General features: G+C 48.5%; 1 protein-coding gene and 1 pseudogene across 6 annotated transcripts in view; one reads left to right on the top strand and one right to left on the bottom strand.

The window, feature by feature from the left end:
• Nucleotides 1-24566, bottom strand: part of nexn (nexilin (F actin binding protein)) — a 62505-nt gene extending 37939 nt beyond the window's left edge. For 2 of the 6 annotated variants that reach the window (XM_038793745.1, XM_038793740.1), the window contains exons 1-5: nucleotides 23236-23320; nucleotides 22949-23037; nucleotides 7389-7580; nucleotides 2010-2091; nucleotides 1757-1905 (exon numbers count right to left, since the gene is read on the bottom strand). In XM_038793745.1, coding sequence (XP_038649673.1) covers nucleotides 1757-1905; nucleotides 2010-2091; nucleotides 7389-7580; nucleotides 22949-22975 — 450 coding nt within the window. In that variant the 5' untranslated portion in view covers nucleotides 22976-23037; nucleotides 23236-23320. Of the gene's footprint in view, nucleotides 1-1756; nucleotides 1906-2009; nucleotides 2092-7388; nucleotides 7581-22948; nucleotides 23038-23235; nucleotides 23321-24539 lie in introns of those variants that run through there. The other 4 variants (XM_038793743.1, XM_038793742.1, XM_038793744.1 and 1 more) reach the window with 4 other exon arrangements.
• Nucleotides 15029-19929, top strand: LOC119964363 (annotated as a pseudogene).
• Nucleotides 24567-25492: the final 926 nt, after the last annotated feature.

Raw genomic sequence — 25492 nt, forward strand, 5'->3', positions numbered from 1 at the left:
CCCTTTTATTAATAATAATGTTTATTAGTGACACAAGTAGGCTTACAATAACACTGCAATGAAGTTACTGTGAAAAGCCCCTAGTCGCCACAGTCTGGCGCCTGTTCGGGTACACAGAGGGAGAATTCATAATGTCCAATTCACCTAACAGCACGTCTTTCAGAACTTGTGGGAGGAAACTGGAGCACCCGGAGGAAACCCACGCAGACACGGGGAGAATGTGCAGACTCTGCACAGACAGTGACCCAGTCGGGAATCGAACCTGGACCCTGACACTGTGAAGCACCACTGTCCAACCACTGTGCTACCGTGCCGCCCTAACTCCAGCCTTGTCTTTGATGGATCCATCCCCCACCTTTGCCCCAACCAGAGGCAACGCACACTTCAGCTCATTCAGGGTCTTTTCTCTCGAATATTTTCCACAGCCCTCACACACATTCTCTCTCCCTCTCCTTTAAAATCATTCCTCGCTTCCAGTACCCCTGCTCAATCTCTCTCTTCCACACCCTGGAGTTTGTGCTCCTGATTCCTTTAGGAAGTGGCTTGGGATGTTTTATTATATTTTAAAAGTAAATGCAAACTTATTGTCACAAAACCTTGTGTCCATTTCTGGACGCAACACCTCGGGAAGACCTTGGAGGTGGTGCAGTGCAGATTCATAGAATGATCCTCCTCCTTTGGGACGTTGGTAACAATGGACGCCCATTCGATTGGTCAGTATGGCTGACCAGGAGGTTCTCCCACTCTTACCACCTACCAACACGCGTATTGGAAGGATTTGTAGGCTGATAATCAACAGGTTTGGGCACGTTATGAATCCACCTTCCATGGCCATCAAACCCAGATGTAGGTCTTGAATCAAGAGCTTCTGCTACCCGCTGCACCACCAGACTCACCAGAATGGTACCAGGACTAAAATTATTAAATAGCCAGAACAGGTTGCATAGACTATTCTTGCATTCCCTTGCGTTTAGAAGATGAAGGGGCAATCCAATTTCAATATTTTAGCTGGTCAAATGAGTTGTTAGAGATGTTTTGGATGCTGCCTATAAACTTACATTACAATAGCCTAAGCCGAGGCAAGTGACAGTCTGAAGTCAATAAAATGGCCTTGAAGTAAGATGCATCTACACTTCCTGCTGTCTTGGAAAAGCGGGCAGCATAATCAAAGACCCCTCCCACCCGGCTTATTCACTCTTCCAACTTCTTCCATCGGGCAGGAGATACAATAGTCTGAGAACACGCACAAACAGATTCAAGATCCGCTTCTTCTCCACTGTTACCTGACTCCTCAACGACCCTCTTATGGACTGACCTGATTAATACTTAAAAAATATATATATTTAGAGTACCCAATTATTATTATTTTCCAATTGAGGGGCAATTTAGCGTGGCCAATCCACCTAACCTACACATCTTTGGGTTGTGGGGCTGAAACCCACGCAGACACGGGGAGAATGTGCAAACTCCACACGGACAGTGACCCAGGGCCGGGATTTTGCTTGGCGAGGGTATGGAACTCAGGTGGGTAAATGGAAGTTAAGATAGGGGTCGACCATGGAAAGATGGGATAGGCTCGAGGCGCTAAATTGGCTACATCTGTTCTCACAGGTTTCAAAATATAAATACGACATTGGAAAATCAGAGACATGAACAAAATAGGAGCAGGACTCCAAAACTTTTGCACAAAGTGAATTCCAGGTCAGAGTTCTGAGGATTCAAAGTTATTTTCACGAATTGGGAAATGTCTTAGTACCTCTACGGCTTTTTTTGTGAGTTCACGTTGTAATTTTCGCTTCTCCAGGATGTCCTGATGAATCCTTCTCTTCCTCTCTTCCTCCATTCTTTTCTTCTCTTCCTCTTGCCTTACCTTTGCCATTTCCTCAAACTTGCCTTTAACTGTCCCTGTGGATACAGGAAGGCACAGGATCGTCTCTTTCTGCCCCCAGGTTTTTACACAACAAGCGGGTGCTTGAATTTGGAGTTAGAGGGATTTCAATCTCCGTTACCTGTCAGTTTCGGGACGTACGCCTTCTTCAGTTCGCTTAATTTGTTCTCATCTTCTTCGTCTGAAGCAAGAAGTTCCCTTAGCTGAAATAAATCAAAAGGCTCAGCATCATTCGTTAAAACACTAAATCCAAGCCACCCATGTCTAGTACTGGAAATGACTATCATAGAATTATAGGATCCCGACAGTGCAGAAGGAGGCCATTCAGCCCATTGAGCCTGCACAGACCCTTTGAAGACCACACTACCAAGGTCCAGTACCTCGCCCTATTCGTGCAAACCCACCTTAAGGGGCAATTTATCATGGCCAATCCACCTAACCTGCACATCTTTGGACCGTGGGCCGAAGCCGGAGCAGCCGGAGGAAACCCACGCAGACACTGGGAGAAAGTGCGAACTCCACACAGTACCCGAGGTCGGAATCTAACCCGGATCCCTGGCGCTTTCAGGCAGTATTCTACTGCCGCTCATATGTTGATCATATTACAAAACTGTAACACAATGCAAGGTGCCAGGTAATCTTGGGTGCTCTCTGACACTTGACCAGATAAGAGAATTGGGAAAGAGCGAACCGGGCAAAACAAACCTAAGGGTGAACACAAGAAACAGTGTAATGATTGTAGAAATTGTAATAAATCATGTTTCCTATTTGTGGCAGTAATGTTATTAAAACACTAACTTAAAATACATACAGGCAGCGTGTCTACTGAAGCTGTAATTAAGGAGTTGTAAAAGGTGAGCTAATGATCGATTCTAACCATTTACTTGTTCACAGAGAGATGGCTAATGGGATATTGTTTTGATTGCTGGAGATTCCCTGGAGAGTAGATAATTTATGAGGGATTGTATTTAGCCGTAGCTAAGCAGGTGATGGGACATCTTAGTGGGGTACAGATGATGTAATTAATGGGAGCAACCAGGTCTTTCTGTAGTTTGCAGCGTTGCCAAAAGCTGTTAAATTGAACAGGAAGGTCTGACAAGACAGAAGGATTTTCAGTTTGTTCCTGAAAAGGGCCTCTCTCTCCCCCAAGGTCTGCACAGATAAGCAGGTGACCTGTTTTGTTAACTTTATTTATAAGTGACATTTGAATTGTATTGAGTTGCTAAATTCGAATTAGTGGCAGGTGTAGTTCTAGTTCAAGTTTTTTTCCATTTAGTGAAGGACTGTTTAACTGTTAATGGTAAAGCTATTTATTTGATGCTAATGTGTAAATTCTGTGTTTAAATTAAAGTTTGCTTTAACATAAAGAAATAACCATTTGTCAGGATCATCACCCATTCTTCAAAAACTCCAAAAAAAAATACACCAGACCCTTATTATAGGACAATACCCTCATCCAAGGGACCGATTTAGTGAACCTTTGCTGTACCGTCTTCAATGCAAGAAACTTCTTTCTTGAATATGGAGACCAAAACTGCACAGAATGTTCCAGATGTGGTCTCGCCAAAACCCTTTACAACTACCGCAAGATTTTATTCTTGTTCTCCAATCCCCTTGCAATAAAGACCAACAAGTCATTTACCTTCCTCATTGCTTGTTGTATCTGCATGGTGGTAACCTTCTCTAAACACACCCGTCTGTCTGAATATCAACGTGTACAATTTTCTAACCTTTTTTGAAAGAAAAAGTATTCAACACTTCTCTTTTTATGACCAAAGTGAATAACTTCACATGCCCCTGAATTATACCCCTTCTGCCATCATGTTGCCCAGTTAATCTGTCCATATCTGCCGTCTCTGTGTCCTCCTCACAGCTCATCTACCCACCTAGTTCAGTATCATCAGAAAACTTTAGCTATATTTAAAAAAAAAAAATTTAGATTACCCAATTATTTTTTCCAATTAAGGGGCAATTTAGCGTGGCCAATCCACCTACTCTGCACATTTTTGGGTTGTGGGGGCGAAACCCACGCAGACACGGGGAGAATGTGCAAACTCCACACGGACAGTGACCCAGAGCCGGGATCGAACCTGGGACCTCAGCGCCATGAGGCGGTTGTGCTAACCACTAGGCCACCGTACTGCCCTCGAAAACTTTAGATATATTACTCTCTGTCTTTTCATCTGAGTCATTAATATCGTTAATAAATAGCTGAGGCCTCAGCACTGATCTTCATGGCACTCCACTATTCACTGCTAACATGAAAAAGGCCATTCATGCCCATTCGGCTTTCTATCCATTAACCAATCCTCTACCCTTGTTACCATACATCCCCAATTCCATCTTGCCTATTGACCTTACAAATTCATTTTAATGTTTCATTTGATCATTCTCCCCTTGACATTCAATGGCATTACCATCACTGAACCTCCCACTATCAATATGTTGGGGGTTACCATTGAGCAGAACTGAACTGGACCAGCCATATAAATATTGTGACTACAAGATGCAGTAACTCACCAAGATTCCTCAGGCAGCACCTTCCAAACCGACAACCACTAACACCTAGAAGGACAAAAGCAGCAGATACCTGGGAACCCCAACACCTGGAGGTTCCCCTCCAAGTCACTCACCACCCTGACTTGAAAATATATCGCCGCTCCTTCACTGTCATTGGAGCAACATGCTGGAACTACCTCCCTATCAGCACAGTGGGTGTACCTACACCTCAAGGACTGTAGCGGTTCAAGAAGGCAACTCACCACCACCTTCTGAAGGGCAACTAGGGATGGACAATAAATGCTGGCAACTCCCACATCCCATAAATTATTTTTTTTTAAAAGCTGGTCAGAAGCTAGGAATTGTGTGGATAGTAACTCACCCCTTGACTCCCCAAAGCTTGTCCACCATCTACAAGTCAGGAGTGTGATGGAATACTCTCCTCTTGCCTGGATGAAGACAGCTCCAAAAGCACTCAAAGTTCAGCACCTTCCAGGACAAAGCAGCCAGCTTGACTGGCATCCCATCCCCCAGAGTAAACATTCACTCTCTCCACCAGTGATGCACAATGGCAGCAATGTGTGCCATCTTCAAGATGCACTGCAGAAGATCACCGAGGAATCACTTTCTTCGTGTCCAACCTGTCAAGACCCTTAAAAAATGAGTATGCTTCAACTAAATCATCTGTCGTTCTTCTGAACACCAGGGAATGTCAGCTTAGTCTATTGTAGTAATCTGGTACAGCCTGGGTTTTAGGCCCGATAAAATTGGACACATTATTTTTGTAAAAATAAATTTGGAGTACCCAATTCATTTTTTCCAATTAAAGGGTAAGTTAGCGTGGCCAACCCACCCAGCCTGCACATCTTTGGGTTGTGTGGGTGAGACCCACGCAGACACAGGGAGAATGTGCAAACTCCAGTGACCTGGAGCCGGGATCGAACCTTGGACCGTGGCTCCGTGAGGCAACTGTGCTAACCACTGTGCCACCGTGCTGCCCAAAGTTGGACACTTTAAATTCAGAATTGGCCATTTTAAATCAAACTGCAGTCAACTTCAGTCAGGCTGATGGGAATTCGAACTTGGCCAAACTTCGAACACACCGAAGCTCAGACAGGTTGCCAGGACAAGTCCGGACCTGTCCCATTAATCGGCCATCAAGAGATAATCGGCTCGATTGATGAATCGATTGTTTTGAGTAGGCAAGGTTACGTCCAGACAATGCACCAGGACCCCCGATGTTCTGCTGGCGACCAGTTACTCCACTGGCTGGTGCTGCTTCCACCCTGTGATCTCATTGGCTGAGGGTCGGAGAACGTTCCGGAAAGGCAGGGGGAGAGGTGTAAGAATCAAACCCCCGGAACTCCCAGCAGCAAAGACTCCATGCAGCAGAGACGGAGGGAAGCAGTGTGCGTGGCCCATCTTCACAATGAAGAAAGCCATTGAGGAAATCGTGACTCAGAGAATCGGATCCGCAGCGCGGCTGAGTTAATCAGCGCGGGTAGCATCACGAATCTTGGGACCTTTAAGTAATACTTTGAGATAATTTAAGGGCAATTGATTTTTTTTACTGTTTGTTGAATAAAGTTATTTGATTTATTCAATTGCGTTGTCCCTTCTTTGCCTCATCAGTAAAGATATCTAGGTAAAACCTCTGATTAAAAGTATTTGAGATTTTCAGACACAACACTACTTAATCCCTTCTCCAAGGACATTCCCCTATCCCAGTAACTAGTCTGCTGAACCTATGTTGCACTCCCTTTAGGGCAATGTGTCCTTCAGGTCAGGAGACCAAGACGGCACACTTCCAGGTGTGACCACACCAATGCCTGGTGTAATTGGAATTCTTTCCTCTTGTACCCCCCAAATGAAAGTCGTGATTCCTGTAACGTCCGTGTTACCTGCAGAATGGGTGAGCAAAAAAAAGAGTGGAATTACTTGGCCTCGGACATCCATTCCTGCCACCGCTGGTGCACCATGACTGCAGTGTGTGCTACCTACAGGATTCCCCACCGAAACCCGCCAAGGTTTCTTCGATTGCACCTCCCAAGGCCACGAGCCCCGCCATTCAGAAGGGCAAGGAAAACCGCCACTCCCAAGTTTCCCTTCGTTTCACAGACCATGCAGGCTTGGAAATGTATCGTTGTTCCTTGAGAGCCATTGTGTCAGAAACCTAGAACCCGTTCGCTAACAGCACTCTGGGAGTACCTTCACTACACTAGCAGCAGCAGTTCGAGAAGGCAGTAATGTATATTTATATTCCAGTGCAATGCAGAGATGACACGAGCTTCTAGGGGTGGGATTTTGGGCCCAACCCACCCAAAGTCAATGGACCTTTAGCCAGTCCATCAAATTATCCATGGCCAGTGAGACCGGGAAATGTAGTGTTACAAGTATTGTTAAAAAAAATTTTTTTTAGAGTACCCAATTCATTTTTTTTCCAATTAAGGGGCAGTTTAGCGTGGCCAATCCACCTACCCTGCACATCTTTGGGTTATGGGGGCGAAACCCATGCAAACACGGGGAGAATGTGCAAACTCCACGCGGACAGTGACCCAGAGCCGGGATCAAACCTGGGAACTTGGTGCCGTAAGGCAGCAATGCTAACCAACCCGCCACCATGCTGCCTAGTGATACAAGTATAACATGTTTTAGGGGCAGTGCTTTAAAATGTCTACGTCCGCTCTTTCTATACTTCTTTACTTTTCTCAGAGTCCACACCCAGGCTTAACTAATGAAACACAGTGAACACCAATAGTAAACAGACTCACGTAATCGAGCACTGAAAAACTGAATACTTCGGCCAGCATGTCAGCCCCATCTTAAGTGCAATTAGAGATGGGGGCACTAAATATTAGCTTTGCCAGTGATAAACACACCTTGAGAATTAATGAAAAGGAATTTCCTTAGATCTGCTGACAACCTCGGAAGTCTAAGGAACAATCTTTGGCCAATTAGAAGGTAAGCAGAGAGTAAAGCAAATATCTATAGACTAAGAGACCTCCTGTTTTATCTTTGTCCATTCTTTCTCCTTCTTATACTGTTCGTTTCTCCTCTTCCTCTCTTCTCCGGACCTCCTTTTGCTCCTTTCCTCCCGTGCTTTTTGCATGGCTTCGAACTTAGTCTTAACATCCCCCTTAGCCAACTTTGGCACGTATGATCTATGAACGGGTTTAGATGTAGATAGAAGTATCTATGTGGGTTAGAAAGAAAAAAAGAGAAACAGAAAAAGGAAGGGGGAAGAAGAAAAAGATAAACGAAAGAGCTTAATAAAAAGAAAGGTGTAAGCTGATGCGAATTATTAACAAGATGGTAGAGGATTTAAGGAATGAAGTGGAAAGATTTCAAGTTTTCAATTATTTACTAATCCATTGAAATCAACTTAATTTTGTTTTTGCCAAGATTTGTGTACCTATCATAATGGCTCATTTGGTGCAATTTGTAGGGTAGGTTCTTGTTGTATTAATAATAACTTAATGAAAATAAGATAGCAAAGGAATGTTCCGACACATTTGTTGCTGATATTGCAAAGGACCATATCGGGAAAAATATCAGCCATGATTGAATGGCGGAGCAGACTCGATGGGCCAAGTTGCCTAATTCTGCTCCTATGTCTTCAGGTCTAATGATCCACTGGTGCCAATTGTTCCTCCTCCCAATTGATTTAAATCAGGAAGCCACCCATTCATTCCAAAAATTTGCTGTACACCTCTTTGAATAATTATTGAAATTTATCACACGTACTTAAATCCGACAAAGCTCGTGCTAAGAAAGGCTACAAATGAGTTTAAAATGTCATGCAGCCTACGCAAAGGAAACGATCAGCTCCAGAGCAGTTACAATCCAATTAGTCGCACAGCATTAGAGCGGGAGATTGGTGAGAAAACGAGAATCCGGTGACGGCAGGTAATGGTGCTTGGATGCAGGGTTATCCAACCAACGGCGCTTCTAAACTGAGATCTAAACCAAGAGATCTGTCAATATTCACAAGGGCGCTTGTGAATATTTCCTGCCTGTCTGCACGCTAGTACAGTCTCCCTAAGGATCCTGTTACCCATAAATTCTCCAACAATAGGCTGCTGAACATCAGTATCATCTTTACGAAATATGTGCAGTAATATTTGCAAGTGTACTACTATCTGCCAGAGGTCTCCAAGAGGGCGTGTGTGTTGATGGGCGATGACTAGGAAGGCGCCAGTATTTGCAAGAAGGAGAGGTGACGGTTACTGGGAGTTTGCATTTCCAGAGGGTTGAACATGCAGCAAAAGGTGGAAACCACAGGATTAAACCATAATAATCTTTATTGTCACAAGTAGGCTTACATTAACACTGCAGTGAAGTTACTGTGAAAAGCCTCGAGTCGCCACATTCCGACGCCTGTTCGGGTACACAGAGGGAGAATTCAGAATGTCCAATTCGCCTAATAAGCACGTCTTTCGGGGCTTGTGGGAGGAAACCGGAGCACCGTGCACATCAGACATAAATGACACCTGGTGTCACAGTCACACAAGGTCTACACTTGTGCTGAATTTGAATGCTGTTTTTATATTCCGCTCCCCACATTGTTGCTTAAAGCGACAGTGCTGTGAATATCTAATTCATGGTTTATGTTAATGTTTTAGAGGTCATTTTAGTTTGGGGGAGATTGCAGTTGCAAAGGCTAAGATAATGACAAGTGCCGGGCTTTAGAGATTGCCTGAATACCCCAAGAAATGTCAGTTCGAAAGGTGGGTCCATGTTTGTTTCATAAAGTCAGAGTAGAAGAGATAAAGCCGCAGGTGAACTGACCCAGCAAAAGGAACAGGAGACGAGCAATGCTCACAAAGAAGGGTATTCCAGAGAGATATTTATGTTTCGGGAGTTGAAGCTAAATTAGTTTAAAAGCATTCCCTAACCCTTCAGTAAACCTCCAAAATTTGTTTATAAAAAAGTCAATTTAGCGCATCAGATCAAGCAAGAGATTGTAAATGAGGGGTAGTTAACCTAAAGGTCGGTTGAAGACAGCCCAGAGCAGGCTATGTTGTCATGGAGATGAGGGAAGGTCTCTGGTTTCAATTTATCTGGGCATTTGCTGAGCGTTAACTGCAGCTTTGACTGGTGTGTGCAGTCTTGTAGCTCGCTCAGAGAAGATGGTTGAAATAAATGACAGTTAGACCTGCACTGGTAGGGTGGCACAGGGGTGCAGTGGTTAGCACTACTGCCTACGGCACTGAGGACCCGGGTGCGATCCCGGTCCCGGGTCACTGTCCGTATGGAGTTTGCACATTCTCATTATGAAATGAAATGAAAATGAAAATCGCTTATTGTCACGAGTAGGCTTCAATGAAGTTACTGTGAAAAGCCCCTAGTCGCCACATTCCGGCGCCTGTCCGGGGAGGCTGGTACGGGAATCGAACCGTGCTGCTGGCCTGCTTGGTCTGCTGTAAAAGCCAGCGATTTTAGCCTGGTGAGCTAAACCAGCCCCTATGTCTGCGTGGGTCTCATCCCCACAACCCAAAGATGTCCAGGTTAGGTGGATTGGCCATGCTAAATTGCCCCATAATTGGAAAAAAAATAATTGAGTACTCTAAATTTAAAAACAAAACGACCTGCAGTGGATGCAGAGGGGAAAAACTAACTTCATTCATTGTGTAGGATATGGCTGAGGCTTAATCTCAGTTTAAAGTTTGTGAGGGGCAGCAGCTTGAAAATTGCTTAGTTTAAAACTAGTGGAAAAATCTACAGTGGCCCTCATAGAGTCTTGTGCCAACAGAGATGGCAAGCTTGATTAGAGATTGACAGAGATTAGCTTGGAATTCTTGAAAATAACTAGAACAAGGGACTGGGGTATCCACAGTCAAGAGATGGTAAATTATAGTTTTACCTCTGCGTATAGCTGGAGCAGAGGAGAATTCTCCAGGAGACTGTGGCATATTTATGGGTGGTCCCTACATAAGTAAATAATTTTAAAGATTAATGCCCCTTTAGCGGGAGATGGTGCTGCACTGGGAATGTGGGGTAACTTCACTGCAGTGTTAATGTAAGCCTACTTGTGACAATAAAGATAGTTATTATTGCCCATGCCCACTGCCTGTGAGGCAGTGCCTGAAGCCTAATATAGCACAGCGCAGCGCTATCCAATTTCTAGCTGAAATGAAGTTAGTTGAGGATAAGGATTAGCCAGGATACTGACAGAACTCTCTTTGTAAGATGTAAAAGATTTGAGGGTGATTCTTTTTAAATTGACAGTAGAGGGAAAAACGTGTCATCTGGGAGACAATACACTGCCCCTCACTGAGATATCAGCCTAGATATTGTTGCTCAAATAGCTGAACCCACAACATATGTGCCTCAGAGGCAAGATTGTTAGCTACTAAACCAAGATTTTTGGTGAGGTTAACTCATTCATCTGTAGATGCAAACAAATTTGGGACATGGCACTGTATGGTGACCACGTTAATTTGTTGTATGGTGACAGAGGCTTTCATTATTAACTTTGAGGAATTCTTTATGACTACATCTGGTTCCTGTCTGTAAAACATAACTTCCTCAAACTCCTACCCCTTGCCCTCCCCGCTCCTATTGTATACATTTACAATGGTAACTGTCAGCGTGAACTCTAATTGAGTGGCTGACACGACTATGTCACTGAGTTAGAGATGGTTGTGGGACTTGATTCTAATTGGCTGTTTACTCAGCAAACAGAACTCCGGGGGGGGGGGGGGGGGGGGGGGGGGGAACCACTGCAAGGTCTCCTAATAAAAGAAGAATTGTTTTCCACTATCAAAATGCAGCGAGTGGAGGACAGGTAGATATGGCTCGGATTTTCTGTGCCGTTTGGCATCAGGCGATTTTGGCGACGTGAGCGGAAATACCACAAGAAGGCCAAAGTTGCGATTCATGTCGATGTAACCTCATCCTCACCAACCTGCCTGCTGCAGATGCCTCTGTCCATGACCGTGACCACTGCATAGTCCCTGTGGAGACAATCCGGTCTTCACACTATGATGTGTGGCACTACCACCATGCGAAATGGGATAGACTTCGAACAGATCCAGCAACTCAAGACTGGGCATCCATGAGGCGCTGTGGGCCATCAGCAGCAGCAGAATTGTACTCGACCACAATCTGCAACATCATGGCCCGACATATCCCCCACTCTACCATTACCACTCAGCCCTGGGGATCAACCCTGTTTGAATGAAAACTGCAGGAGGACATGCCAGGAGCAACACCAGGCATACCAAAAAATGAGGTGTCAGCCTGGTGAAGCTGCAACACAGGACTACTTGCATGCCAAACAGTGAAAGCAGCATGTGATAGACAGAGCTAAGCGATCCCACAACCATGCATCAGATCTAAGTTCTGCAGTCCTGCCATATCCAGTCGTGAATGGCGGTGGACAATTAAACAACTCACTGCAGGAGGAGGCTCCACAAATATCCCCATCCTCAATGACGGAGGACCCAGCCCATCTGTGATTAATCTCTGATTAATTAATGATCACTCAGAAGATAAGGCTGAGGCATTCGCAATAACCTTCAGCTAGAAGTGCCGAGTGGATGGTCCATCTCGGTCTCCACCAGAGGTCCCCAGCATCACAGATGTCAGTCTTCAAACAATTCAATTCACCCCACATTATATCCAGAGAAGGCTGAAGGCCCTGGATGCTGCAAAGGCTATGGGTCCTGATAATATTCCGGCAACAGTGCTGAAGACTTGTGCTCCAGAATTTGGACACCGGCATCTACCCGGCAATGTGGAAAATTGCCCAGGTGTGTCCTGTACACAAGAAACAGGACAAATCCAACCCAGCCATTAACTCCCTATCAGTCTACTCTCCATCACCAGCAAAGTGATGGAAGGGGTCATCAACAGTGCTATCAAGCGGTACTTACTCAGCAATAACCTGCTCACGGACACTCAGTTTGGGTTCCGCTAGGGTCATTCAACTCCTGACCTCATTACAGCCTTGGTTCAAACATGGACAAAAGAGCTGAACGCCAGAGGTGATGTGAGAGTTTCTGCCCTTGACAGCAAGGCAGCATTTGACTGAGTGTGGCATCAAGGAGCCCCAGCTAAACTGGAGTCAATGGGAATCAGGGGGGAAAACTCTTCGCTGGTTGGAGTCATGCCTGGCACAAAGGAAGATGTTTGTAGTTGTTGGAGGTCAGTCCCGGAACTGAGGAGTTCCTCAGGTTAGTGTCCGAGGCCCAACCATCCTCAGCTGCTTCATCAATGTCCTTCCTTCCAACATTTGGTCAGATGTGGGGATGGTCGCTGATGACTGCATAATGCGCGACTCCTCAGTCACTGAAGCAGTTCATGTGCAAATGCAGCAAGCCCTGGACAATATCCAGGTTTGGGCTGACAAGTGGCAAGTTACATTTGCGCCACACAAGTGCCATCTCCAATAAGAGAGAATGAAACCATCGCCCCCTTGACATTCAATGGCATTACCATCGCTGAATCCCCCACTATCAACATCCTGATTGACCATAATCTGAACTGAACTAGCCACATTAATACTGTGGCCACCAGGGCAGGTTAAAGGCTAGGAATCCTACGGTGAGTAACTCACCTCCTGACTCCCCAAAGCCTGTCCACCATCTACAAGGCACAAGTCAGGAGTGTGATGGAATACTCTCCACTTGCCTGGATGAGTGCAGTTCCAACAACACCCGAGAAGCTCAACACCATCCAGGACAAAGCAGCCCCGCTTGATTGCTCCTCCTTACACAAAAGACATTCACTCCTTCCACCACCGACAAACAGTGGCAGCCGTGTGTACCATCCACAAGGTGCATTGCAGGAACTCACCAAGTCTCTTCAGGCAGCACCTCCCGGACCCACGGCCACCACCATCGAGACGGATAAGAGCAGCAAATACTTGGGAACCCCACCACCTGGAGGTTCCCCTCCAAGTCACTCACCAACCTGACTTGGAAATATATCGGCCATTCCTTCACTGTCGCTGGGGCAACATCCTGGAACTCCCTCCCTAACAGCACAGTGGGTGTACCTACACCACATGGACTGCAGTGGTTCTAGAAGGCAGCTCACCACCACCGTCACTGGGGCAATTAGAGATGGGTAACAAACGTTGAGCCAGCCAGCTAGACCGATAACCAATAAAAGTGCTTGTTTTGAAAAGCAGAAAGAGGCCACATTTCCCTCTGTTCAACATCGAAGATCTCATTGTAACACATTTATTGTTTAGTATCAGGTGCATACGCCGGAATCGTACCCCCGCGTCAATGCTTGCAGAGTGGCATGATGTCAGGACGGCGCGATGCACGACTGGTCTCAGAAGGCACACACCTGGCGAGCAGTACTCTGAGGGGGTGAGTGCAACACTCGGGGGAGGGAGGGAGGGTGGTCCCAGTTTGATGCCAAGGGTGCACCTGGGTGAAGAATGTTTATTGCTGTACGCTGGGGCAACATTTTAAAATGGCGCCCGGATCGTCGAGGCCCTGCGGTGCTGACGGGGTGAGCGGGTCAGAGGTCACCTACCAGAGATGCATCATGGAACCCCTGCCTGCGTACCTTTTGCATGAAGTCCCGCACTTTATGGCGTAAACATCGCCAGTGCTGTCGGCGGGTCAGCGCCACTTTTCCCGCCCCACACCTCAATTTGGGAATTCTGGCGAAAATCCCGGCCACAATCTAAACCGAGTGACAAATCAATCCCAGTTACTCACAGCGTCAGGCACGGCGACATGTGAATTAGCCAATTATCCCGGGGGAGATTTTCCCGCCGTGTTGCACAAATCCTGCCATGTCCGGAAAATTCGGCGCGTGGCCAAAAACTGGATTCGCGCAGGGACAAAACAGTTCGCAATGTTCCCAGGTCCTTCCCACTGGCGTGGACCGGATATCGCCCAGAAAGGGGGAGAAGCTGATTGAAATGTACTGACGAGGTCTCCTGTCCTCACGCGATTTTCCCACCCACCAGCGGGACATCAGCTGGTCTTCACAAACGTGGACCAGTCACGACGGACTCCAGGAGGGAGGAGGGATCCCCCTCCACTTGCCTCCAGCAGCAGCTGGTCAGATGCCGTGGGGGGGTGGGTCACTCAAGGTTGGGGAGCTCTGGAGGAGGCCAGGCCGGGGATATTCCCCAGGGTGGGGGTAACGGTGGACCAGTGAAGCCTGCTTTCTTTCATGAGGAGCTGGTTTAGCACACAGGGCTAAATCGCTGGCTTTGAAAGCAGACCAAGGCAGGCCAGCAGCGCGGGTTCAATTCCTGTACCGGCCTCCCCAAACAGGTGCCGGAATGTGGCGACTAGGGGCTTTTCACAGTAACTTCATTTGAAGCCTACTTGTGACAATAAGCGATTTTCATTTGCGATTAGCCCATAACAGCTGCCGCCTTTTGTGCTAAAATCCTCACACAGGACGAAGCCATTCTGCAGCTTGTTTCTTGGAGGAGGATTTCACCCTCGTTGAAGTTTCAATAGGCTCTGTGATTTCAATGTTGAATACGCCTTCATTTATCCCTCTGTACTTGTTTACATTCATTTTCCCACCCCATTGACTTTCAGGAGCCTCTGTGGTTTAGCCAGGTGCTCGCTGCTCGGGCACCAGAATGTGGTGACTGGGGGATTTTCACAGTAACTTCATTGCAGTGTTAATGTGAGCCTACTTGTGACAATAATAAATATGATAGATTATACAGATTGTTTCCTTTGGTGCCACCCTCTTCCCTGATGAAGAAGATTCTGTGCTGACGGGGCCTGACCGGTGGGGGGGGTGGTTTGAATAGGATTTGACCTGGGCTAGGATGAGTGGATTGTTCCCTGGGGTTGAGCATAAGCTTGAGCGCTGTTCTTGTGGGTCAGCTTGATAGGCTTGATGTCCCAAGTTGATAGGCTTCTGGGATTCTTTCTTTAACACCATGTCGGAGAGACTCAGTGTAGATTTGGATCCATGGTGGCCATGTTTGGGGTGTCGGATTTGCCGGTATGACAGAGGGGGGTAAAGGCGGATGTCCTCGCCTGCGGCTGGCTGGTAGCTCGGAGGCGAGGTCTACAGGGGTGGAGGGCTCCCACTCCGCCCAGTGCCTCTGCTTGGCTGGGGTGACCGAACGTCATTTCTGCATTTGGAGAAGGTCAAGTTCACCATCAGGGGGTCGGTCGGTGGAGAGGTTCTACCCAAGTTGGCGATCATTTATTTTCTTACGACTGTATCTGCCTCCTCCCCACTCTCGGGTACGCCTTCCAAATCCTAACCATTCGCTTCATGGAAAGGTTTCCCCTCCTGGTTCTTTTGCCAATCACCTTAAATCTGGGTTCTCCATTGGAGACATTTCCTCACTTTCTACCCCGTCCACCCCCCCTCCTGATTCTGAGCACTTCTATCAAACCTCCTCCCAATCTTCTCTTCTCCAAGGACGGCAACTGAGGTCCTTCATCCCTGGATCCATGAACAAGATTCTAAGGGAAGGAAACCTAGCCCACCCATAGACTCTGAGTAGTGGCCTGTCCCTTTAAGGGGCGATAGTGTCATGTGGCCCACTCGTTCAATCAGATCACCCGAGCAGAGCGCCTTTGCTCAGTTCGCTCCTAGAGACATAACTGGAAGCGGTGACTGCATCGCCCTGTGGATAGTTGTAGTGTTAATAAACGTTTATAGTTTGTTTACAACTGGTGCAGCCAAGTTACCACCGTGCCTGCCTGGCCTTTATGCAACTCAGTCCCACACCCTACATGGCTGACTACTGAATGAAGTGGCCTAGTAAACCCCACAGAGTTTATCAAATCTCAGGGAAATGATAATCTTTATTGTTACAAGTAGGCTTACATTAACACTGCAATGAAGTTACTGTGAAAAGTCCCGAGTCGCCACATTCCGGCGCCTGTTCGGGCACACAGAGGGAGAATTCAGAATGTCCAAATTACCTAACAGAACGTCTTTCGGGACTTGTGGGAGGAAACCGGAGCACCCGGAGGAAACCCACGCAGACACGGGGAGAACGTGCAGACTCCGCACATACAGTGACCCAAGCCGGGAATCGAACCTGGGATCCTGGAGCTGTGAAGCTATAGTGCTAACCACTATGCTGCCCACCCTGCCAGCGACACTCGCATGTCCGAAGAAGCAATTTGTGCTTTGTTTCGGGCTTTCAAAAGACGCGTGTTTTGTACTTTCTTATATTCCTGCTACCCCCTGTTACAAACTGACACAAGTATCGAGTCAGCCAATTTCACCTTTGCCCTCACTAAGTATGTTTTAGTTTGGGGTGCGCCTGGGGTCCTTCCCGTTGTACCCGTATCTGTTTTGAGTGGTGGATCTGAGATAGATGCCCTCAAATTCCAGACTGGTGTCTGGCAAGACTGTGTGACACTGGCACTGCTGCCTCACAGCGCCAGGATTCGATTCTGACCTCGAATGACTGCCTGTCACTTTCTCCCCTGTGTCTGCGTGGGTTTCCTCCGGGTGCTCCGGTTTCCTCCCACGGTCCAAAGATGTGCAGGTGAGGTGGATTGGCCATGCTAAACTGCCCCTAAGTGTCCGGGGGTCAGGTGGTGTTACGGGGATTGGGTGGGGTGATCTTTCGGAGGGTCAGTGCAGCCTCGATGGGCCGAATGGTTTCCTTCTGCACTGTAGGGATTCTATGACGGACGGCATGCACGGTGGCGCAGTGGTTAGCACTGCTGCCTCACGGCGCTGAGGACCCAGGTTCGATCCCGGCTCCAGGTTTGCACATTCTCCCCGTGTCTGCATGGGTCTCACCCCCACAACCCAAAGATGTAGGCAGGTGATTGGCCACACTAAATTGCCCCTTAATTGGGAAAAAAAAGAATTGGCTACTTTTAAGTTTATTTTAAAAAAGGGATTCTGTGATAGTCCCGTGCTATTTTGAAATCTCCCTGGCCCATAAAAAATCAACTGTTCTCTGGTGTCAGCATTAAATACGATCCAGATGGAAAACCCATTCACCTCATTTGCCTTTGTGCCAAAATTAAACTGACATCCGTAAATATACATGGTCTACAGTTTGTGGATGAGTGCTGTGTTGTTGTCCACTCTGCACCACGTTTGTGACCCACTGTCAACCTCTTCAAGACTAACCGCCTGACCTTGAATTTCACCGGAACAAAACTCGTCAATTCGCACGTGGTCGGCCAAATATTCCACCTCTCATTCTGGCTGAAGGAGAGACTATAGAATGACGGTACGTCTTGAGCATTTCCCCCCTCTTCACAGTTACTGCACTCAGAAGGTTGACCTGGAGATCCAAGGATGGATCAGCTGTGCCAGCTCAGCTTGCTGCCAACTCGGTTATCGGGGGTTTCCCAGCAAACACCTCCACAAGACAATGGGCGTGCAATCGTACAGAGCAGTCGTTGTCACCAGGGGCGGGATTCTCTGATCCTGAGGCTGTGTTGATGCCGTCGCGTTTTATGACGGCGTCAACAGGCCCCCAGGAGCAGCGATCCTGAGCCCCACAGGGGGCCAGCATGGCACTGGAGCGACTCGCGCAGCTCCAGCTGCTGATACCAGCGTCAAACGGGCGCTGCAGGTCTGCGCATGTGCGCTGCAACTGGCGCGAACCCGCTGCGAGTTTCCTTCTCCGCGCCGGCCCTGACGCAACATGGCACAGAGCTACAGGGACCCGGCGCGGAGTAAGCGGCCCCACCAGGAGAAGCTGGCCCGCCGATCAGTAGGCCCTTATCGTGGGCCAGGCCACAGTGGAGGCCCCTTCCCGGGGTCGGACACCCCCCCCCCCCCCCAACAAGGCCGCCCCCCGCAGGATGGATGCCGAGGTCCCGCCGGGTAAGCCCACACGTGAACGGCGTCGGCGGGACTCTTCCTATCTCAGCGGCTACTCAGCCCATCCTGCATGGAGAATCACCGGGGGGGGGGGGCGGGCGCATAGAGAGGCCCCTAACCAGCGCAGCGCCAACCGCGCCGGTGCCAATGGCGCCAATTCTCCGGTCACCGCAGTGGATTGCGCCCGGCCAGGCGATTCTACGACCTGGCCCGAGGTACGAGAATCCCGCCCCAGATCCCTGTGCTGCAGTGAGGCCTGGACTGTGTAGCACTGACACCGAAGACCACAAGAGTAATTCCATCAGTAACGCCTGTGGTGATATACCTATGGGCGTTATCACAGTTGGATGGTGTGTGACCTCCAACCAGCAGGTGGCGGTACAGACACCCCATGCTGTCTCTAGACCAAGGTCCTGCGACTGGTGACTCCGATATAAGGGGAGACACATCCAGCCATCTTCAGAAGAAGATTGAGAGGGTGATAAGATGTACATGTGAATGGTCCATGCTTGGTGCACGTTCCAGAGGAGTAATAAGAAGACTCCATGATAACGTGCCCTGTAACAGATTGCTATCTTACCACACGAGACTCAGTAAAAGATTCTGGTTTGGACAAGTCGCAGTGTTTGGTGGATTCCTTTGTGAAGTACAAAGGGCCAAACACAACAACGCCTTCGCCACATTGTTTGGATTTAATGGCCGAGAGGGGGGCATCAGGGTGGGGGACCATCGTATAAATGTTAGAGTCCTCCGTGAAGGCAGCTCCATAAGCTTTCAGCCACTACACCTGCTAAGTCAACTTCAATGGACTGGACGCTGTGTCCAGATGACCAAAAACCGTTTCCCCATCGGGTCTCGTTTTCTCAACTTTCAAATGGCCAATGATAGACCATAAGACCATAAGACATCGGGTCAGAATTAGGCCACTCGGCCCATCGAGTCTGCTCTGCCATTCAATCATAGCTTATATTTTTCTCATCCCCATTCTCCTGCCTTCCCCATAACCCCTGATCCTCTTATTAATCAAGAACCTATCCATCAGACATCGGGCCTGCCGCAGGCCGGCCGGCCTTCGGGCGGGAATTTGGCGGCGCCTCCCGGCCCTCTGTTTGGGGAGACTGGCCGGGGAAGGGGACGGGGAAGACACCGAGCTGTTCCGGGACTCTGAGCAGGAGGAGATTCTGACCACGGCTCAGCTCATCGTCAAACTGGAGGAGGCCTGGCTGAATGAGAAGTATTTGCCTGACCTCCCTGAAAATAAATCTGAGATTGTGGAGCGTGTGATGGAACAACTGGGCCACATGGAGCAGAATTTGCAGCGAGCGAGGAAGGGAGATCTGAAAGTCACCATTCACCGAATGGAGATGGAGCGGATTCGCTACGTCCTCACCAGCTCCTTGAGATCACGGTTACAAAGGATAGAGAAGTTCTTCCCTCATATCTTGGAGAAAGAGAAGTCCCTTCTCGAGGCAGCACCGTCTTGTTTGTCTCCGCAAGAATTCACCTTTGCGAAATAATACTCGGCCAATTGTGAGGCGTTCCTGAGGGGCCTTGCTCTGAAAAACATGCCCCCTAACCGGCAACCGCTGGACCTCTTAAAAGCCGTTCCCAAGCCCAACCTGGATTCCTTTGACTTCCTGACAGTGAAGGAGAGGCAGGAGAACATTCTGGTGGAGACAGAGGGCCAGAGGGGTTACACCATGGATTTGGAGGAAGGCGCCCAACACTTGTTGAAATACAAGACGATTGCCCCTCCTGTGGCGAGTGGGGCAGTGCAGCTGATGTAAACTCAGAGCCGGAGAGAGTCGTCACGTGCATGAACCTGAAGAATTTGGGCCCACATTCTCAAGAGGAAAATAGTCCTCTTTGTGAGTGTGCAAGAGCTAATAAAAGTATTTGTCACTTTTATTTTTAAAAAAAAAGAACCTATCTATCTCTATCTTAACTCGGTGATTTGGCCTCCACAGCCTTCTGCGGCAAAGAGTTCCACAGATTCACCACCCTCTGGCTGAAGAAATTCCTCCTCATCTCAGTTTGAAAGGATCATCCCTTTAGTCTGAGATTGTATCCTCTGCTTCTAGACCAAGGGAAATGCTTCAAAGACACTCTGAAGCTCTCCTTCAAGTGCAGTGGCATTGATCTTACTGCCTGGGAGGAACTACCAATTGTTCAAAACAGCGACAACCTGTCGTTTACGTTCAGTCACACTTTCATTCCCAACGTCTTCATGATAGTTCTGTGATAATGCAAAGTGGCAAAGAGTGACAGAAAAGGAAGCAAACCCTGCTTTCCAGATCCCACTACCTGGTGGGATGTCCAGCCCCTTGTGCCCACCGATCTGCGGGTAGAGAATCGACCCGTTAAGCCACACGAAGAACGGTGGCAGAAACACTCAGCCCCGCGACGACGCTATCCTCCAATCGGGGGAGACAAGTGGTGATGACGTTCTTGTAGTGAGTCTGGATGGCACAGGGATGGTTCCACACTTCCTCCGTCCCCTGTTATTCAGTTCCTCTCAGTAAGTCACAGAGCAGAGGAAGGGACGAGAGGGCGGTGGCATAGTGGCGTTGTCACTGGACTAGTAACTCCAGACCCACAGCAATGTGGTTGGCTCTTAAATACCCACAATTCAAGGGCAACTAGGGATGGGCAATAAATGGTGGCCCAGCCAGCGATGCCCACATCCCATGAATGAATTTTTTAAAAATTTCATCATCGTTACCTGCAGAAACATTCTTCAGGCGTTTGATAAAGTTTCCCATGGCAGGCTGATGGCAAAAGTGAAGTTGTATGGGTTTCAGGGTGTACTAGCTAGATGGATAAAGAACTGGCTGGGCAACAGGAGACAGAGAGTAGCGGTGGAAGGGAGTGTCTCAAAATGGTGAAGGGTGACTAGTGGTGTTCCACAGGGATCCATGCTCGGACCACTGTTGTTTGTAATCTACATAAATGACCTGGATGAAGGTATAGGTGGTCTGATTAGCAAGTTTGCAGATGATACTAAGATTAGTGGAGTTGTAGATAGCGAGGAGGACTGTCAGAGAATACAACAAAATATAGATAGATTGGAGAGTTGGGCAGAGAAATGGCAGATGGAGTTCAATCCAGGCAAATGCGAGGTGATGCATTTTGGAAGATCAAATTCAAGAGCGGACTATATGGTCAATGGAAGGGTCCTGGGGAAATTGATGTACAGAGAGATCTGGGAGTTCAGGCCCATTGTACCCTGAAGGTGGCAACGCAGGTTGATAGAGTGGTCAAGAAGGCATACAGCATGCTTGCCTTCATCGGACGGGGTATTCAGTACAAGAGTAGGCAGGTCATGTTACAGTTGTATAGGACTTTGGTTAGGCCACATTTGGAATACTGTGTGCAGTTCTGGTCGCCACATTACCAGAAGGATGTGGATGCTTTGGAGAGGGTGCAGAGGAGGTTCACCAGGATGTTGCCTGGTATGGAGGGCGCTGGCTATGAAGAAAGGTTGAGTAGATTAGGATTATTTTCATTAGAAAGACGGAGGTTGAGGGGGGACCTCATTGAGGTCTACAAAATTATGAGAGGTATAGACAGGGTGGATAGCAACAAGCTTTTTCCAAGAGTGGGGGTGTCAGTTACAAGGGGGTCACGATTTCAAGGTGAGAGGGGGAAAGTTTAAGGGAGATGTGCGCGGAAAGTTTTTTACGCAGAGGGTGGTGGGTGCCTGGAACGCTTTGCCAGCGGAGGTGGTAGAGGCGGGCACGATAGCATCATTTAAGAGGCATCTAGATGGGTATATGAACGGGCGGGAACAGAGGGAAGTAGACCGTGGAAAATAGGAGACAGGTTTAAATAAAGGATCTGGATCGGCGCAGGCTGGGAGGGCCGAAGGGCCTGTTCCTGTGCTGTAATTTTCTTTGTTCTTTGTTCTTGACTGTGCATGCTAAATAGCTTCAGCACGGTTTAGAAAGCATTGTTCCTTCTCCCCGTGTCTGCGTTAGGCCTCACCCCCCACATCCCAAAGATGTGCAGGGTCGGTGGATGGGTCACACTAGATTGCCCCTTAATTGCAAAAAAGAATTGGGTACTCTAAATTTAAAACAAAAGAAAGCAATTTTCCTGTGTGCAGAATAAGATAAGTGACTTTCAATCAGTGAAGTTGATTCTTGTCAAACCAATGCGGAATAATTTCAGGACTAATGAGAGAAATGAATTTCAACTGACTCCGCTGTATTAGTTATGTCCTCGCAACTTTATTTGGCAACAGATTGTCATCTATCTCTTTTCGTGGATGACGTTTGCCCGTTTTGTGCCAGTCAGATTGAGGGGCATTGGATGACATTGGACAGAGGGAGGCCTCCAATTTTGGGATCTGACCGGGTGTGAACCTTGGCCAGGCAGAGAAGGCCTCTCTCTACCCTGCTCCTCAAACCATGTCCCTTGGCCACAGCCTTTGGGGCGTGTGGGTGCCCCTAGTGCACCAACATGGCTTTCCCCAACCCCCCCCCCCCCCCCACCCTTCTGAGCACCTCACCATTTATCCGGCTGCATCTTCAAATCGAAGTCCCTATCATGGCTGAATTAAAGGCGTGGTCCCTCGAAATTGATCTCTGCAAGGTCAGTCAATGATTATGGTTAATGACATTCCTTTGACTTGCCATTTTTTTAAGTTAGTGAATAGAGAAACTTCACACAGATGCAGCATCCTATTCCATACTGATACACCGCTCTGACTTAAATTCCCACCGGATTTTTGCAAGGAACTTTATTAACAGAAGCAAAACGTGACCGCTGGAGACGCTCATTCTCAAGCAGCCACGTTGGACTCACCTGGGCTTTCTGTGCCACATCGGTCATGGTTGCTCCCCTCTCTTTTCAGGCCGGGTTTCTGATTCAGCACCTTCAGCCTTGCTTCACACCTAAAGAGAAATGAGATGTCACTTGTTGCTTCCTCAGCATTGGCTCCCATCATCAAACCAATTCAACCGGCCTAGGAGACCCTCATCCACTTTCGGGGGAATCCCAGCCGCCGAGTTTCGGGTCCGCCACGCCTCTTTGAGAATTTTAACTCCAATTTCAAAATCTAGAAGCCAATATCTGGAGACGGTCTAACTGACCTTGAACCGTTGTCGTAAAACTCAACTGGTTCACCAATATCCTCCCAGGAAGGAAATCTGCCGTCCTAACCCAGTCTGGCCGATGGGTGACTCCAGACGCCACACCAATCCGGTTGGCTTTTGACTCCCTATGAAGTTAGCCAAGTACGCCACCTTTCATTTGTGTCAAACTGCGAGAAGCGCTTGAAGAAGCCGGGGGAACGGCGGAGGAGGTAGGGAGGGGGAGGAGGGTGGGGAGGGAGAGGAGGGAGGGAGAGGGAGAGGAGGAGGAGGAGGGGGGAGAGGAGGAGGGGAGGGAGAGGAGGAGGTGAGGAGGGGAGGGAGAGGAGGAGGAGGAGGTGGGGAGGGGAGGGAGAGGAGGAGGAGGAGGAGGGAGGGAGAGGAGGAGGAGGAGGGGAGGGAGAGGAAGAGGAGGTGGGGAGAGGAGGAGGAGAGGAGGGAGAGGAGGGTGGGGGAGAGGAGGAGGAGGAGGTGGGGGAGAGGAGGAGGAGGAGGTGGGGGAGAGGAGGTGGGGGAGAGGAGGAGGAGGAGGAGGGGGGGAGAGGAGGAGGAGGAGGAGGGGGGAGTGGAGGAGGAGGAGGGGGAGTGGAGGAGGAGGTGGGGAGAGGAGGAGGAGATGGGGGAGAGGAGGAGGAGGTGGAGGTGGGGGAGAGGAGAGGAGGAGGAGGTGGAGGTGGGGGAGAGGAGAGGAGGAGGAGGTGGAGGTGGGGGAGAGGAGGAGGAGGTGGAGGTGGGGGAGAGGAGAGGAGGAGGAGGTGGAGGTGGGGGAGAGGAGGAGGAGGTGGAGGTGGGGGAGAGGAGGAGGAGGAGGTGGGGGAGAGGAGGAGGAGGTGGGGGAGAGGAGGAGGAGGTGGGGGAGAGGAGGAGGAGGAGGAGGTGGGGGAGAGGAGGAGGGGGGGGGGGGAGGTGGGGCACTCCCACCGTCTCTGTGCACCCCGGGACGGGCAATAAACAGCAGCTTTGCCAGCGACCCCCCCCCCCTCCCCCATTCCGAGAATAATGAATCAATAAATTGTCTTCCTGATTCTCAGCTGTCTGCAGTCAGCAGCATCTAGCAGGTGCAAGCTGCCAGCGAGATGGGCAAAAAATAAAAGCGATTGGAATAAGGGACCAGGCTGATTACATGGGCCGAATCTCGAAATGTCCTGTCTTTTAGCACCATGAACACTGGGCTCATTATACAAGATGACAACCTTTGTATAAAGTAATAGAAGTGATGCGCTACATTCCAGATATATTGTCATTGACCATCTATCAGGAATTGCAGCCCAACACAATTTCTATTTGCAGCTACAGCACTTAACTGCTCTACCTCCGTGTCCGTGATCCTCTCTGTGTCTCAGTCTCCCCCTCAGACTCCCTGTCTCTGACTTGCCCTCGGCCTCCCTCTCCCCTGTCTCTTCTCACATGTCCAACAGAATCCTTTGGACTGTGGTATGTGCGGTATCGAAATAGCCAGGATAAGGTTAAGAGGCGATTCAAATTCCTTTGCAACACAACACTGAGAAATGTTGGGGCCTGCGAACTGATCGGCAACTCATTCCAGCCTGTGAATTACATTTTCAAAAGCTTTTGAGACAGCTTTGAGCATTCTGTGACAGCCATAGGCACTCCTCCGTTAAATGATACGAGCGAAGATATTTCGAAGCAGAAGGTTTTTACAGCACTTCAACCTTCAGCCTCAACCAGAATAAAAAAGTAATATATTATTGAAGTCGGGAGAGAATGCAGAGCCCCTGAATTACATGGGGATCTGGATGACCTGGTAGATTAATTTAGAAAAGTTAGAACAGCCAGTGAATTAGGAAGGCAAATGGAATGTTGTGATTTATTGCGAGGAAAATGGAACAGTGAAATAGGGAAGTGTTGCTATGGTGATACAGGGCCTTGGTGAGACCACGTCGGGAATACCGTGTATAGTTTTGGTCTCCTTATTTAAGAAAAGACATAATTGCCTTCGAAGCAGTTGAACGAAGATTCCAATGACTGGCTATCCTCACGAGAACAGGTTGGCTCTGAATCCCATGGAGTTTAGAAGAATGAGAGGTGACCTTATTGAAACACAAAATACTGAGGGTCGATGTTCAAAGGAAGTTTCCCTCTTGTGGGAGAGAGCGGAACTAGGGGGACGGAGATGAGGAGAAATGCTTTTCTCTCCGAGGGTGGGGAGTCTGTGGAACTCTCTTACCCCGAGAGTGATGGATCATTTCATATTGTTACGGCTGAGTTAGATTTCTAATTGACATGGGAGCCACAG

This window comes from Scyliorhinus canicula, chromosome 4 (assembly GCF_902713615.1).
Source record: "Scyliorhinus canicula chromosome 4, sScyCan1.1, whole genome shotgun sequence".
Classification (NCBI taxonomy): domain Eukaryota; kingdom Metazoa; phylum Chordata; class Chondrichthyes; order Carcharhiniformes; family Scyliorhinidae; genus Scyliorhinus; species Scyliorhinus canicula.